At 40.9% G+C, this 17,134-nt stretch overlaps 1 protein-coding gene across 2 annotated transcripts in view; it reads right to left on the bottom strand.

Moving 5' to 3' along the window:
* nup210 (nucleoporin 210) overlaps nucleotides 1-17,134 on the bottom strand; it is a 179,351-nt gene that overhangs the window by 15,605 nt on the left and 146,612 nt on the right. For both annotated transcript variants that reach the window (XM_070895346.1, XM_070895347.1), the window contains 6 exons: nucleotides 14,526-14,746; nucleotides 14,290-14,426; nucleotides 12,242-12,368; nucleotides 6,242-6,385; nucleotides 4,572-4,822; nucleotides 2,748-2,964 (listed from right to left, as the gene is read on the bottom strand). In XM_070895346.1, coding sequence (XP_070751447.1) covers nucleotides 2,748-2,964; nucleotides 4,572-4,822; nucleotides 6,242-6,385; nucleotides 12,242-12,368; nucleotides 14,290-14,426; nucleotides 14,526-14,746 — 1,097 coding nt within the window. The remainder of the gene's footprint in view (nucleotides 1-2,747; nucleotides 2,965-4,571; nucleotides 4,823-6,241; nucleotides 6,386-12,241; nucleotides 12,369-14,289; nucleotides 14,427-14,525; nucleotides 14,747-17,134) is intronic.

Genomic DNA, 17,134 nt, shown 5'->3' with positions numbered 1-17,134 from the left:
TCGCCTTCCTGATTACCTGCTGCACCTGCAAACTAACTTTTTGGGATTCATGCACAAGGACCCCCAGGTCCCTCTGCACCGCAGCATGTTGTAATTTCTCCCCATTCAAATAATATTCCCTTTTACTGTTTTTTTCCCCCAAGGTGGATGACCTCACATTTTCCAACATTGTATTCCATCTGCCAAACCTTAGCCCATTCGCTTAACCTATCTAAATCTCTTTGCAGCCTCTGTGTCCTCTACACAACCCGCTTTCCCACTAATCTTTGTGTCATCTTCCAGGTCATCTATGTATATTGGAAACACCACTAACCACCGATTTCCAACCCGAAAAGGATCCATTTATCCCAACTCTCTGCTTTCTGTTAGCCAACCAATTCTCTATCCATGCTAATACATTTCCTCTGACTCCGCGTACCTTTATCTTCTGCAGTAACCTTTTGTGTGGCAACTTATCGAATGCCTTTTGGAAATCTAAATACACCACATCCATCGGTACACCTCTATCCACCATGCTCGTTATATCCTCAAAGAATTCCAGTAAATTAGTTAAACATTATTTCCCCTTCATGAATCCATGCTGCGTCTGCTTGATTGCACTATTCCTATCTAGATGTCCTGCTATTTTTCTTCCTTAATGATAGTTTCAAGCATTTTCCCCACTACAGATGTTTAACTAACCGGCCTATTGTCTGCCCCCTTTTTTTAAACAGAGGCGTTACATTAGCTGCTTTCCAATCCGCTGGTACCTCCCCAGAGTCCAGAGAATTTTGGTAGATTCTAACGAATGCATCTGCTATAACTTCCACCATCTCTTTTAATACCCTGGGATGCATTTCATCAGGACCAGGGGACTTGTCTACCTTGAGTCCCATTAGCCTGTCCAGCACTACCCCCCCTAGTGATAGTGATTGTCTCAAGGTCCTCCCTTCCCACATTCCTGTGACCAGCAATTTTTGGCATGGTTTTTGTGTCTTCCACTGTGAAGACGGAAGCAAAATAATTGTTTAAGGTCTCAGCCATTTCCACATTTCCCATTATTAAATCCCCCTTCTCATCTTCTAAGGGACCAACATTTACTTTAGTCACTCTTTTCCGTTTTATATATCGGTAAAAGCTTTTACTATCCGTTTTTATGTTTTGCGCAAGTTTACCCTCGTAATCTATCTTTCCTTTCTTTATTGCTTTCTTAGTCATTCTTTGCTGTCGTTTAAAATTTTCCCAATCTTCTAGTTTCCCACTAACCTTGGCCACCTTATACGCATTGATTTTTAATTTGATACTCTCCTTTATTTCCTTGGTTATCCACGGCTGATTATCCCTTCTCTTACCACCCTTCTTTTTCACTGGAATATATTTTTGTTGAGCACTATGAAAGAGCTCCTTAAAAGTCCCCCACTGTTCCTCAATTGTGCCACCGTTTAGTCTGTGTTCCCAGTCTACTTTAGCCAACTCTGCTCTCATCCCACTGTAGTCCACTTTGTTTAAGCATAGTACGCTCGTTTGAGACACTACTTCCTCACCCTCAATCTGTATTACAAATTGAACCATACTGTGATCACTCATTCCGAGAGGATCTTTTACTAGGAGATCGTTTATTATTCCTGTCTCATTGCACAGGACCAGATCTAAGATAGCTTGCTCCCTTGTCGGTTCTGTAACATACTGTTCTAAGAAACAATCCCGTATGCATTCTATGAATTCCTCCTCCAGGCTACCCCGTGCGATTTGATTTGACCAACCGATATGTAGGTTAAAATCCACCATGATTACTGCTGTTCCTTTTTCACATGCCTCCATTATTCCCTTGATTATTGCCTGCCCCACTGTGAAGTTATTATTTGGGGGCCTATAAACTACGCCCACCAGTGACATTTTCCCCTTACTATCTTTAATCTCCACCCACAACGATTCAACATTTTGTTCATAAGAGCCAATATCGTCTCTCACAACTGCCCTGATATCATCCTTTATTAACAGAGCTACCCCACCTCCTTTCCCTTCTTGTCTATCTTTCCGAATCGTCAGATACCCCTGTATGTTTAATTCCCAGTCTTGGCCACCCTGCAACCACGTTTCTGTAATGGCCACCAAATCATACCCATTTGTAATGATTTGTGCCGTCAACTCATTTACTTTATTTCGAATGCTGCGTGCGTTTAGGTAGAGTGTTTTAATACTAGTTTTTAAACCATGATTTTTAGTTTTGACCTCTCCTGCAGCCCCTTTATATTCAGTGGCCCTTTTTGTTTTTTGCCTTGGGTTTCTCTGCCCTCCACTATTACTCATCTCCTTTCTGTCTTTTGCTTTTGTCTCCTTTTTGTTTCCCTCTGTCTCCCTGCATTGGTTCCCACCCCCCTGCCATATTAGTTTAACTCCTCCCCAACAGCACGAGCAAACACTCCCCCTAGGACATTGGTTCCGGTCCTGCCTAGATACAGACCGTCCGGTTTGTACTGGTCCCACCTCCCCCAGAACCGGTTCCAATGCCCCAGGAATTTGAATCCCTCCCTGCTGCACCACTGCTCAAGCCACGTATTCATCTGAGCTATCCTGCGATTCCTACTCTGACTAGCACGTGGCACTGGTAGCAATCCTGAGATTACTACTTTTGAGGTCCTACATTTTAATTTAGCTCCTAGCTCCTTAAATTCGTCTCGTAGGACCTCATCCCTTTTTTTTTCTAAAGAAGCAGATTATCCAACTGTTGTTCTAAAGAAGCAGATTATCCAAATATATAAACTTACGTTGTGCTTCTGTACTTTTATCAGCAATATGCAGGACTTTGACTGGAATAGAGATCGACTGGTCTGTCATCGAGTTGGAAATGACAAGAGTCGTTGATATTGGCCCTTGGCTTATTAGCCTAGTATCAGACAAAGTGACTGTAAACTTCACATAGCTTTGCGGTCCATAGAATTTTTCCTTTTCTTGAATAATTATCAGTGGTGATCCTGGTTTAACCTAAGGGGAAAAGAATACTCATTACTCTGGTACAATATGTATGTTATACATTCTGTAGGCTAGGAATAGATGGCAGTGACAAATTTTATACAAGTATAATATTGAAAAGTTAGCCCAGTATCAGTTTACAGTGAAAACTCATGATCTGGATACCCCAGCAGTGGGGCACTCAGAGACACGGGGCTGCCTGTCCCTAAACCCCTGGTCAGCTGTGCATGGTCTGGTATTTTTTGGGGCAATTAAGCAGAACAATTAATCTGGCATTAAAACATTGCCAGCAAAAGGACAAAGCGAGGCAAGGGATGTGGTTCATTTGAGGACTTGTATATAGCCATTATGTGCGCGCACTAGCTCCGTGCAGCAGAGCAGCTCTCCAGTCATCCTGGTTAACCCTTGCCACTGGATAAAGGCCTAGCTCTGTTGTGCCCGTGTGGTGGCTGATGTGCAACGATCACCACACGTTAAAAAAAAAATCCACGCACAGGCATCTTACACCCCTTGAATTGGAGTTCAGGACTGGAATATCGGGTCCTTCAATGAAACATCTGTGAACTCATGTGGAAGCAAGTCATCCTCGTTCGAGGGACCGCCGATGATGATGATGTATATAGCCATATGGAGAATAGTGACTGGGGATGTGTGGTGGGATTAATTTTTTTTATAAAGGCACCTGCAGCCTCACATGCTTCAACAACCCCCCTCCTACTCCCCCAATGATGATGATGGACAGATGAAAAAGATTGGCTTTCCACTTCACCAATTTCAATTCTGCTGCTGTTATGACAAAGATAAATGGGACAAGGTTGCTTTAGTACAGTATAAAGAGCATTGAAACTTTACCAGCTCCAAAGATGCAGATCTGCATTTACAAATACAAGTAAAGATGCAGAGTTAACTAAAAATCTAAGTTATTCGTTGGCAAGTCATGATGTAACATGAGAAAATATATGCAGTTTCCAATATGCAGATTTTTATATGGAAACAATCTGAGATAGTGTACAAATTTAGTGATCAAGTCATTAAATTCAAAATGTAAAGCTTAGCATACCAAGATGATTTTTCAAAGAACTAATTCTGTTATCGTATCCTTACCTAAATAACACCATAATTAAACAATCTATTAAGTCATACTTGCCAAACATATTTGGTGTTCTAGTTTCTTTCAAAATTTGAAACTATGTTGTGTCTGTGTACAGATACCTGTGCAACACATTGCATATATATGCTCGGGCATATTTAGTGGCTCTCAATTTAGCATACTGTAGTAATATCTGTTTAACAACTAGGACCAAACAAACGACATTTATCTACCAGTGCAAGTTTATCAGTTCTAAAGGGTCAGGCTTTCACCTGTGGGTCAGTCGAAGGGAGTTTCAATGTTTATTCCAAAAAATGCAGCAGCTCCAGTTTAATGACCAAACTTCAAATATCTTCACTCCACCACCAAACAAATGCCATGTCTAGGTATTATTGGAATTGTGTAACCAAACTTGAAGGAAATTCAACTATTCCACATGGTCGTGACAGACAATCAACGTGAAAATCGTAATTTAACAAGGGCATAAAAATTCACATGTATAAATAGATAATGTATATATGCCCCTTACCTCCAGATTCCCAAGCATCTCAGAAGTTCCAAACACTGTAATTTCAGTAGTTGTATATAGGTTGCTCAAAAGGATTTCAGATTGGTCAGTGTAAAAACCAGGTAAAAATGAAACGTCAGCACCAATTTGTTCTCCGATGAAATGACCACCAAGTACAGAAGCTTTCACATTGACAGATGTTTTGGTTTTGCTAAGTACTTTAAGTTGGTGATCAGTCAATTTCTGCATTATAAGAGCACAAGTGTAATGTCCTAACAAGGAAGGAAGACACAATTGTTAGAAGTGCTACTACTTAAAAACAAATTTCATGTTTTATTTCAACAGTCAGAAGGCATTTGACAAGGTGCCACATAAAAGGTTACTGCACAAGATAAAAGATCACGGGGTTGGAGGTAATATATTAGCATGGATAGAGGGATTGGCTAACTAACAGAAAACAGTGAGTCGGGATAAATAGTTCATTCTCTGGTTGGCAATCAGTAACTAGTGGGGGATCAGTGCTGAGACCCCAACTATTTACAATCTATATTAATGACTTGGCAGAAGGGACCGAGTGTAACGTAGCCAAGTTTGCTGATGATACAAAGATGGGAGGAAAAGCAATGTGTGAGGAGAACACAAAAAAATCTGCAAAAGGGCAAAAATTTGGCAGATGGAGTATAATGTTGGAAAATGTGAGATCACGCACTTTGGCAGAAAAATAATCTAAGAGCAAGTTATTATTTAAATGGAGAAAAATTGCAAAGTGCTGCAGTACAGCAGGACCTGGGGGTACTTGTGCATGAAACACAAAAGGATAGTATGCAGGTACAGCAAGTGATCAGGAAGGCCAATGGAATCTTGGCCTTTATTGCAAAGGGGATGGAGTATAAAAGCAGGGAAGTCTTGCTACAGTTATACAGGGTATTGGTGAGGCCACATCTGGAATACTGAGTGCAGTTTTTGTTTCCATATTTACGAAAGGATATACTTGCTTTGGAGGCAGTTCAGAGAAGGTTCACTAGGTTGATTCTGGAGATGAGAGGGTTGACTTATGAGGAAAGGTTGAGTAGGTTGGGCCTCTACTCATTGGAATTCAGAAGAATGAGAGGTGATCTTATCGAAATGTATAAGATTATGAGGGGCTTGACAAGGTAGATGCAGAGAGGATGTTTCCACTGATGGGGGAGACTAGAACTAGAGGGCAGAATCTTAGAATAAGGGGCCGCCCATTTAAAACTGAGATGAGGAGAAATTTCTTCTCTCGGAGGGTTATAAATCTGTGGAATTTGCTGCCTCAGAGAGCTGTGGAAGCTGGGACATTGAATTAAATTTAAGACAGAAATAGACAGTTTCTTAAACGATAAGGGGATAAGGGGTTATGGGGAGCGGGCAGGGAAGTGGACCCGAGTCCATGATCGGATCAGCCATGATTGTATTAAATGGCGGAGCAAGCTCGAGGGGCCGTATGGCCTACTCCTGTTCCTATTTCTTATGTTCTTATAAAAGCAAAAATAAACATATGATCGCAGTCAATGCCAAAACTAACTGAAATGTTATTGTATTGGATTGTTGAAAATGTTTTGCTTCCATAGTGTATGAACATTAAATTCTTTCAGTAAATCCTTTGTGAAACTCACTGCGAAACTACTTATGTAAAAATTAATAGAATTAAATGCAGACATCCTTACCTGTATGTGCATCAAATCCTGTTTTGACACTAAATATGTCTTCAGCTGGGATTTCTATTGCACTATTAAAATGCAGATGGCAAGTGACACTGGATTCAGGGTGTATTTTATCAACTGCTTCGACATGTGCAGCTGTACAGTCTCCTGAAAGAGAACAAAAAGGCATTTCAAATGATTCATACTAAAGAGGATCTGTTTGGTTTCAACATGTAAATCTTTTCACTACAACATTTGGCGACTTACATCCATTTTTGTCAAAATCTCAATATTCTGCCGAATATCTTGGTCTTAAATTTGAATGAAATTTTAAACCCACAGGTTAAGCCTAATCTGAAGCATGCTACTTGTCATTTCCAATTGTATTCTCCACAATTGAGTGCTTCCAATATTGTTGAAACACTTGCTTTGAGTAAGTAGAGTCCAATGGGAAGGAGCACAGACGTATAGATTTGAAGGATATGGACGCATGTTGAGTTACTAATGTCAATTGAGTTCTTATTCATAGCTTCAGACCCAGTAAGTCAGTATCCTCAATACAAGCAACATTTTTAGTTTCTTTAAACTATTAAATACAATTTTCAAGCATTTACAAAGAGTAAAAATATCATAGCACAAGTAATTGTTCAAACTAATTTGTTCTATCTATTTCAGTTTCGATTTCAAATGTAAACTTGATGAAAATGACCCCGAGAAAGAGGTAACTCCTAGGCATGCTGTTTAAACCCTTACACAAATGTGAAGTGTGATACTTGTTGTTTCCAGTTGTATTCTCCAAAACTGGGCCCAAAATAAACTTTTTTTTTGTTGCATAGATTTCATGAATAAGTGTTTTGCTAAATTCTGATATTTACAATAAAGCTAGAGAGCAATTTTAGCATAAAGTGACATACACTGCATATTACTTTCTTTCGTGCGAACTCCTACAATGTTACCTCCAATATATTAAAGCAGTGAAGTGCTACAAGAAAGTGAATGGACAGGTGCAGGTAACTATTTCTCAGGTGGTATGTTTGCCAATGTGTAGGTTTTGGGGGGAAACATATCAATTTTCCCTTTCACCAGAACTTTATGAACTCCTCCAGGACTTACCATTACTGCCATGGAAAGGCAAGGGATTGTTTGGGACAATTTGGCTAGGCAGTCACTCATTTTGGTTATTTATTTCATCTTCCTGCTAATGAATATATAATTGGACGTGTTTAAACAGAAGAAAGGCAAAACCCTAAATTTCAAATGTATACTGCTCTTTTCAAAACTAGATCTGCATGAATGTACTAGTACAGTGCAAATGATGCACCTCAGGTTATGGTACAGCTACTGACAAATAAACATGTGCTTCGGCAGCTCTAGGTCAGCATGAGATCAAGGACATAATCTTCAAATATTTGAATTGTTCGTTATTAATTAGTTGAAACAATTGCCTGTTGACCCTTCATTGAAATATTGAGCAGCAGTAAAAGTTATTCTTCCTAGGAGTAGGGGCATCAAAGTTGCAAGTATGTCAGTTGTTAATTAGTTTAGAACAGATTTCAGAATATGATACTTAAAGGGTTGACGGTGGATAGGCAATGGCAAACATTTAAAGATCATGGATTGTACTTCAGCAATTGTATATCCCTGTCTGGGGTAAAAATAAAACGGGGAAGGTGGCTCAACCGTGGCTAACAAGGGAAATTAAGAATAGTGTTAAATCCAAGGAAGAGGCATATAAATTGGTCAGAAAAGGCAGCAAACCTGAGGACTGGGAGAAATTTAAAATTCAGCAGAGGAGGATAAAGGGTTTAATTAAGAGGGGGAAAATAGAGTACGAGAGGAAGCTTGCCGGGAACATAAAAACTGACTGCAAAAGTTTCTATAGATATGTGAAGAGAAAAAGATTAGTGAAGACAAACGTAGGTCCCTTGCAGTTGGATTCAGGTGAATTTATAATGGGGAACAAAGAAATGGCAGACCAATTGTAACAAATACTTTGGTTCTGTCGTCACGAAGGAAGACACAAATAACCTTCTGGAAGTACTAGGGGACCGAGGGTCTAGTGAGAAGGAGGAGCTGAAGGATATCCTTATTAGGCGGAAAATTGTGTTCGGGAAATTAAATGAGATTGAAGGCCGATAAATCCACGGGGCCTGATAGTCTGCATCCCAGAGTACTTAAGGAAGTGGCCCTAGAAATAGTGGATGCATTGGTGATCATTTTGCAACAGTCTATCGACTCTGGATCAGTTCCTATGGACTGGAGGGTAGCTAATGTAAGACCACTTTTTAAAAAGGGAGGGAAGAGAGAAAACGGGTAATTATAGATCGGTTAGCCTGACATCAGAAGTGGGAAAAATGTTGGAATCAATTATTAAGGATGAAATAGCAGCACATTTGGAAAGCAGTGACAGGTTCGGTCCAAGTCAGCATGGATTTACGAAAGGGAAATCATGCTTGACAAATCTTCTGGCATTTTTTGAGGATGTAACTAGTAGAGTGGACAAGGGAGAACCAGTGGATGTGGTGTATTTGGACTTTCAAAAGGCTTTTGACAAGGTCCCACACAAGAGATTGGTGTGCAAAATCAAAGCACATGGTATTGGGGGTAATGTACTGACATGGATAGAGAACTGGTTGGCAGACAGGAAGCAGAGAGTCGGGATAAACGGGTCCTTTTCAGAATGGCAGGCAGTGACTAGTGGAGTGCTGCAGGGCTCAGTGCTAGGACCCCAGCTCTTTACTATATACATTAATGATTTAGATGAAGGAATTGAGTATAGTATCTCCAAGTTTGAAAATGACACTAAACTAGGTGGCGGTGAGAGCTGTGAGGAGGACGCTAAGAGGCTGCAGGGTGACTTGGATAGGTTAGGTGAGTGGGCAAATGCATGGCAGATGCAGTATAATGTAGATAAATGTGAGGTTATTCACATTGGGGGCAAAAACACGAAGGCAGATTATCTGAATGGCGGCAGATTAGGAAAAGGGTAGGTGCAACGAGACCTATGTGTCATGGTACATCAGTCATTGAAAGTAGGCATGCAGGTACAGCAGGCGGTGAAGGCGGCAAATGGTATATTGGCCTTCATAGTTAGGGAATTTGAGTATAGGAGCAGGGATATCTTACTGCAGTTATACAGGGCCTTGGTAAGGCCGCACCTGGAATATTGTGTTCAGTTTTGGTCTCCTAATCTGAGGAAGGACATTCTTGCTATTGAGGGAGTGCAGCGAAGGTTCACCAGACTGATTCCAGGGATGGCTGGTCTGACACATGAGGAAAGACTGGATCAACTGGGCCTTTATACTGGAGTTTAGAAGGATGAGAGGGGATCTCATAGAAACATATAAGATTCTGACGGGACTGGACAGGTTAGATGCGGGAAGAATGTTCCCAATGTTGGGGAAGTCCAGAACCAGGGGACACAGTCTTAGGATAAGGGGTAGGCCATTTAGGGCTGAGATGAGGAGAAACCTCTTCACTTAGAGAGTTGTTAACCTGTGGAATTCCCTGCTGCAGAGAGTTGTTGATGCCAGTTCATTGGATATATTCAAGAGGGAGTTAGATATGGCCCTTACGGCTAAAGGGATCAAGGGGTATGGAGAGAAAGCAGGAAAGGGGTACTGAGGGAATGATCAGCCATGATCTTATTGAATGGTGGTGCAGGCTCGAAGGGCTGAACGGCATACTCCTGCACCTATTTTCTATGTTTCTATGTTTAATACAGAGGGACTTGTCTTATGTTGAGAGATATGTCTGTGCAATAGCTATCTATACAGTAGCATAACCCAGGGATGCAACAATAGCATCCCCTTGTGATTTCCACAAAGTCATGTCATTTGCACGAGTCCTTTAATCTCTCTAAAGTTGGACTGAAAAAACACTTGGTGAGAGGCAGCCAGACACAAGTTAATAAGCTGCTTCATTTCACAGAGTGAACACATGGGGGAATAGTTTAAATGAGACTCACTTAGATTAATCACTACACTTTCCCAAATCAGTGCGTCCCCTTATTTGACTTGAAACTGAATAACTCCTATCTGCACTTCTGTCTTCTCCACAGCCTAGTGAAAGCTTCCCTTCACAACTCTATATATTTTTTTAAACTTGACTGACCTTGCAACCTTCAATGGACCTGACTACCTGTGTCTCAGTTTCTGTTTTTTGAATCTCCCTCTGATTGTAACTTGAAGATAAAAAGCCCATCAGAACCCCTGCCGATCACCCAGAACCAAAGATCTCCTAACACAATGGGTGTGAGGTGATTATTGTTGACCATTGACAAAAGTTAACAAACTATTTATTATTGTCTACAACGTATTTTATTGAGATGCTCCCCCTCCCCTCAACTTGTGTGAATACATGGTTTTAAACCCCAACATTAAAAGTTTCTCCAAATTCTTTCCATGGAAGAATGGTCAGCCTGAAAGCAACTTTGTACCAACTGTTACTTCCAAGTTACAAGCAGCTGAGCTGTGGCATTGTTTATACTACGCAGGTTAGCCAAAGAAATTTGGCAATAGCAGAAACAAGCATAATTTTAGAATATAAAATAGGACATTGATCACCACCAGAGTTTATCCCAACATATTACTTGATGATGCATATTATTGTGTTTCATGCACCAGGACCCCAGGTCCTGCTGTACTGCAGCATTTTGCAATTTTTCTCCATTTAAATAATAACTTGCTCATCGATTTTTTTTCTGCCAAAGTCTTTCTTTCTTCCAGCATCTTTTATGGCCTCAGGTCATCCCAAAGCACTTTACAGCCAAGTACTTTTTAAGTGTAGACTCTTTTGTAAAGTAGGGAACGCGGCCAGCCAAATTGTGCACAGCAGGATCCCACAAACAACAAGGAACTAATGATGAATTAATTTGTTTTACTTATGTTGGTTGAGGGATAAATATCGGCCAGGACACTGGGAGAAATCCCCTGCTTTTCTACGATTAGTGCCATAGGATCTTTTACATTCACCTAACGGGGCAAATGTGGTCTCGATTTAACGTCTCAGCACTCCCTCAGTACTGGCTCTGGGAGTGTCGGCTTGCATTATATGCTCAAATCTCTGAAGTGAGACTTGAACCCACAACTTCCTGACTCAAGAGGTCAGAGTGCTACCTGCTGAGCCAAGTCTGACACTATAACAAACATGTGGCACAGAAACTAAAGAACAAGATTTTCCTGGTTTTTTGAGACATTTTATGAAAGAATATAATTTCTCAGAAACATGAATATCCAGATTTGTCTTCAGTCCTTGCACATTCTAAATCTGCAGAGTTCTGAAACTGAAGAGCTTCAACAAAGCTTTCACCTCATATACAGAGGGCAGTGGGTCCATTATTACAATAATAAGGATATCGAGTCATTAGGAATAGCTTCCTATTATTGGTTCTTTTTTAAATTGCCAAAACGTTAGAGAATTATTGCTTCTACTGTTTTTTTTCTTTTTCAATTTTCTATGTTTCTCATCTACATCATCATTTAAGTATTAATTTTTCTTCAACTGTAGTTACTCGTTTCTGGCTCCACAGACCTGCCACCCACTTTCAGAATAATTTTAGACCACTTGCGTGAAACCAGTTTTTAGTCCAAGTACCTTGCCTCCTCTCCCCAAGCAAATTGGAAGATAGATTCTGATCAGAACCTCAGAGCAACAGATCACCTTTTCAACACTTGCTTTTGGCTACCTATGACTACTATAGGAAGTACAAAGCATTGGATGAGATCATTTGTCAGAAACCAAGGCATAAGGATGCATCAAAACAAGCTATCTCGTCAGCACCCTCAGCAGCTAACATAAAACAAATAAAGCTTGCCTGCATTTGTGTGTTATTAAGCATGTTGCATAATCATCTAAGCTGTGGACTAAAAATAATTTCCGTTATTCCATGATTTACAACATTCAGCTCAACCCCAATCTGTCAATATAGTACCCGTGTTGATTCTTATGATTAATCAGTTACAAACCGCACAAGGCAGACTTACAATTTAAAAGATTTCCTATGCGTCAGGAAAAAAAAATTACCTTTCAAATTATTGCTGTTGTCTCCTATGATAACAGATACCTTAAATGGCACAGCCTCAGGTTGGCTTGTCAGAAGTGCACCACTCTGCATTTGTACAAAAGTCTTCCCGGCACTCTTAACCACCAGCTGGAAAACAACAGATTAACAGGCTTTGCTCAAGAATCAGTTACATTTGGAACTCACAAGCAAGGAAAGAGAGATAGATTGGCCGCTAGGAACTTATTTAATTCATTAATCTAGTATAAGATATCTGTCATTTTTCTGGTGCTTACATTTACATATTTTACAGCAATGGTGCAAATATATCCAGCAGTTGTGTGGACTTCAAGTGGTCGAAGGGCGTCTCTTTTTGTCATGAATAACTGAATTTGAACATGCAATGAATTGACAAAGAATCATCTAGCTGTGTGAGTCACTGAAGAAATTAACAATCAAGATTGGTAACCTTGAGCATTCAACACAATCTCCATGTATGCAATGGCCCATCAGTGCAGATCAGAATGGAAGTCTCATTGTATAATTGGAAAAACCTTGCTGCATATCTGTAACCATTTAAAAATACTAGAAGATCTCCTGTGGTATTGCTCATGGGTGATTCCAGAGTTGGGTTCAGGTGTGAGGGGGGCAAGTCTAGGAATCAGAGCTTTAAGACATCTTATTTATGATTTTGTGATCTAATTGATTCCTACTGAACACTAGAAAGTTGGAGAAATTCAAGAATCACTGATGCAGATGGTTTAATTTTTTTTAAATGAACAAAATGAAGACTTTGGGATTGTTATAACATTAAGCATGCTCTGAAGGGCAGTGAAATGACTGATGATTTTTATTCTAGCTCCTAATAACTTACAAAATATTAACTTACCTCACGCAGAAATAAATTAATTTTATTACCGTCTAATAAGAAATCATTTAAATATATCTACACAAATACAAGATAAACAGATGGCTGGTGCAAAGTAATTTAAATTGACTTTTCAAGGATGTAAAATCACAAGAGCAAATTGGAATTGTTGTGTGGCACTAGTCTGACAGCAGGTTGCATTTCAGTCGGAGATACATAAAACAGACTAAGTTATAATATAGAAATAGACCACTTCAAGTCTGTGCAGTATATTTTTTAAATTTCAGGAACCATCTAGTCCATTAGAAATTCTGAATTTGTTGCAACAATCCATTTCAAAATACATTTAAAACTCCCATGTCAGAATTTGTCCACAGGTGGTGGTGGTGGTGGGGGGGGGAAGGCGGCTCCAAGAGAGAGCCCCAGAGTGGGGTCGACGAGAGAGTGTGCTGAAGAAAGATCTGAAGGGAAACATGATATTGGACTTAAAAACAATGCAAGATATACAAAAGGTGAAAATGAAGCAGCTACTCATCTTCAGTAAAGAATACAATGCTCGAGAACAGAAATACAAAATCCATAATTCTCAAGCCAGTTCAGAGAGTAGAAAAATTCCCCCTCCTTACTGGATAGTCATTATGTGGAACAAACTCCTACAATAAGTAAAGAAACCGCTATTGGGGGGGCAGATGGGAAGAGAAAAAGAAAATTAAATGTTTTGTGAGGTAGGGGACAAAAAGGTGGGAGGGGAGAAAAGTGCTTAACAGAATAATCCTACATGGACTTTGGATGGAATGTGCTTGAAGGCCTGAATGGCTTTACACTGGATTTTATTATATTCATATAAATTACATAAACTGTCTTCATCACTGTAGTTTCTGGCTAAACCTCGCTATGTTCAAGAGGACCGCACCCCAAATCCCTCAACAGCACACATTCAATCCTCCAAGTATATTTCAAGGTTCCTGCCATTTAAAAAAAAAAACAGCCAAGTTGTGCGTCATGGGATAAACATTATTGGAACTTCTCAATTGTAGCACAATATCGAAATATATTCCCAGCCATTTTACAGGAAATATATCAAATTGTTTTATAAATCTATGCAATTGTTCCAACAAAAATAATCAATCTGTAAAATCTAGTCAAACAAAAAAAAATAATGCAGTGTCAGCATGTGTTCCTCGATATACCAGAAAGATTTACCTCTCTGTAGGTTTTGACATGTCCTGGTACTTCATAATATACAGTGACAGACCCAGAATCTCTTGCAACTGCTGTGCCAGTCTTTGGGCTAATCTGAAGAATATTACTGGAAGATGAACTCCAAACTCCTAACTGAGCTGCAGGAACATAGATTAAGATCTGGTTTTCATCATGCACTCATACATTAGGTGTTCACAAGGTCTCAAATAGTTACAAATGGTATTTTATGTACTTACCTTCCTGATGAACTAGATTACAGCTGAAACAGATGACATCACCAACCACAAGTTCTCCCAACAAGTCAGGATAGATGAAATGTTCAACAGGCAATGGAATATAATCTGCTATGCCAGTGTGTTCTGCGTCCCAGACACTAAGCAAAGTGAGCCCCACATTCACAGTCCTTATTATAAAGGTATTATTACTGGTTCCTTTGCTAATCTGCAGCAGGTCATCCCTTCAGAAATCAAAATGTACATTAATTATTGATTCAATAATGGTGACATTAAAGAACAGAAATAATTAATTATGAGATGAACATACTGTATTTAATACTATATGTTGTGTGTCCCCTTTATTCCAAATACTTCAGCAGAAAAATTAATACTTCGCAACCAGGTTAATGTTTTTGTGTTCAAAAGAACCCTCAGACTAAAAACATTTGCAGATTGCTTGTTCAATTACTGCTTTCATTTCGACAGCAAACCCTTCCACGGGGTAATATCATCATTTTACGTCAGTTATTCACAAGCAACAAATCAGGTTTTAGAAAGCACTCATTTCCTGCTCTTAATCTGGCTGAGGGGGTGAAATTGCCCATTTTTCAGAGGCCCGATCGGCACAAGGGGGGGGGAGGGGGGGGTTGGGCACTACAGGGTCCCAGGAAATTGCCCAGGAGTTTGGGAACGGGCTGCCACGCAATGTCATTGCCATGCGTGGTGACCCCTCAGTACCACGCCTTGACCCTTTACCGCCACATGGGGGAAATTGCCCCGCGGCACGCGAGGCTAGCGTGAGCGAGTGTCAGTGGCAGTTTTGCGAGTCGAGGAGCGGACATTAAAGGGGAGGTCGCCTGCACCTCCATCTTCGATTTTTGCCGACACACGGGTCGGCTCACAAACCTATTTTTATCCGTGGTCCGGGCCGCCATCATGCAGCCTGGCACTCCATTGGGATAGTGGAGGCCATCAGAGGCCTTGCAGAGTGAACAGCGGCTGTCCCCTTTAAGCGAAGGGGAGGGGCGTTGAAGCGCAGAACACCTGCGTCGCACTGTGCAACTCGCCTCAGCATCGCCCCGAGACCCGCCCCTAAAGGAAGTGGAGCACGCCACATTGTGCTCCACTTCCTTTGAGGGGCAATAAGCCCAATTCAACGGCCGGTGTATGACTTCTACGTTGGCCACAGGAAGTCCCGGCCCCAATCGGGACAGAGGGCAATTTCGTCCTTTGAGTTCCTAATTTTATAAGTAGGTCCATAAAAAAAATTACTGAAAAAGAGATTTAATACAAAATAGCTGACCATCTCTTGCACAAGTGACATGGTACAACAACAACTTGTATTTATATAGCACCTTTAACATAGTAAAACGTCCCAAGGCTCTTCACAGGAGTATTACAAGACAAAAAATTTGACACCGAGCCACAGAAGGATAAATTAGGGCAGTTAAGAGGTAGCTTTTAAGGAGCGTCTTAAAAGGAGGAAAGAGAGGTAAAGAGGTTTCGGCAGGGAATTCCAGAGCTTAGGGCCTAAGCAACAGAAGGCACGGCCACCAATGGTTGAACGATTATAATCAGGGATGCTCAAGAGGGCAGAATTAAGAGGAGCGCAGATATCTCGGGGGGTGGTTTGAGGGGCTGGAAGAGATTAAGTGTGAAGCCATGAAGAGATTTGAAGACAACGATGAGAATTTTGAATTCGAGGTGTTGCTTATCCGGGAGCTAATGTAGGTCAGCGAGCACAGGGGTGATGGGTGAGCGGGACTTGATCCGAGTTAGGACACACGCAGCCGAGTTTTGAATGTAAGGTAGAACATGGGAGGCCAGCCAGGATTGCATTGTAATAGATAGTCAAGTCTGGAGGTAACAAAGGCATGCATGAGGGTTTCAGCAGCGGATGAGCTGAGGCAAGGACGGAGACGGGGCGAGATTACAGAGGTGGAAATAGGCGGTCTTAGTTATGCCGTGGATATGTGGTCGGAAGCTCATTTTGAGGTCACGTATGACAGCAAGGTGTGAACAGTGTGGTTCAGCCTCAGACAGATGTAAGGGATTAGGATGGAATCAGTGGCTAGGGAACAGAGTTCATGGCAGGGACTGAAAACAATGGCTTCAGTCTTCCTAAAATGTAAATGGGAAAAATTTCTGCTTATCCAGAACTGGATGTTGGACAAGCAGTCTAACAATTTAGAGATCGTGGAGGGATCAAGAGAAATGGTGGTAAGGTAGAGCTGGGTATCATCAGCGTACATGTGGAAACTGATGCTATGTTTTTGGATGATGTTGCCAAGGGACACATGTCGGTGAGAAATACGAGGGGGCCAAGGATAGATCCTTGGGGGGGGGCACCAAAGGTAACGAGGTGGTGGCAGGAAGAGAAGCCATTGCAGGTGATTCTCTGTCTACGATTAGATAGATAAGAATGGAACCAGGCGAGTGCAGTCCCATCCAGCTGGACAAGATGGATTGGAGAAGACGGAGTGGTCAACCATGTCCAGAAGGACGAGGGGGGTTTAGTTTACACGAAGAATGTGAGCTTTTCTACATTGCTTAGTTACCAGTAAAACTCCCTTTACACAACCCTCTACACAAACAAATGTTCTCCTACATGCAAGGAACCCTTGTGAAAA

Source organism: Pristiophorus japonicus, chromosome 12, assembly GCF_044704955.1.
Source record: "Pristiophorus japonicus isolate sPriJap1 chromosome 12, sPriJap1.hap1, whole genome shotgun sequence".
NCBI classification, from domain to species: domain Eukaryota; kingdom Metazoa; phylum Chordata; class Chondrichthyes; family Pristiophoridae; genus Pristiophorus; species Pristiophorus japonicus.
Note: the sequence above shows the minus strand (reverse complement) of the source record. Positions and strands in the feature narration are given on the sequence as shown.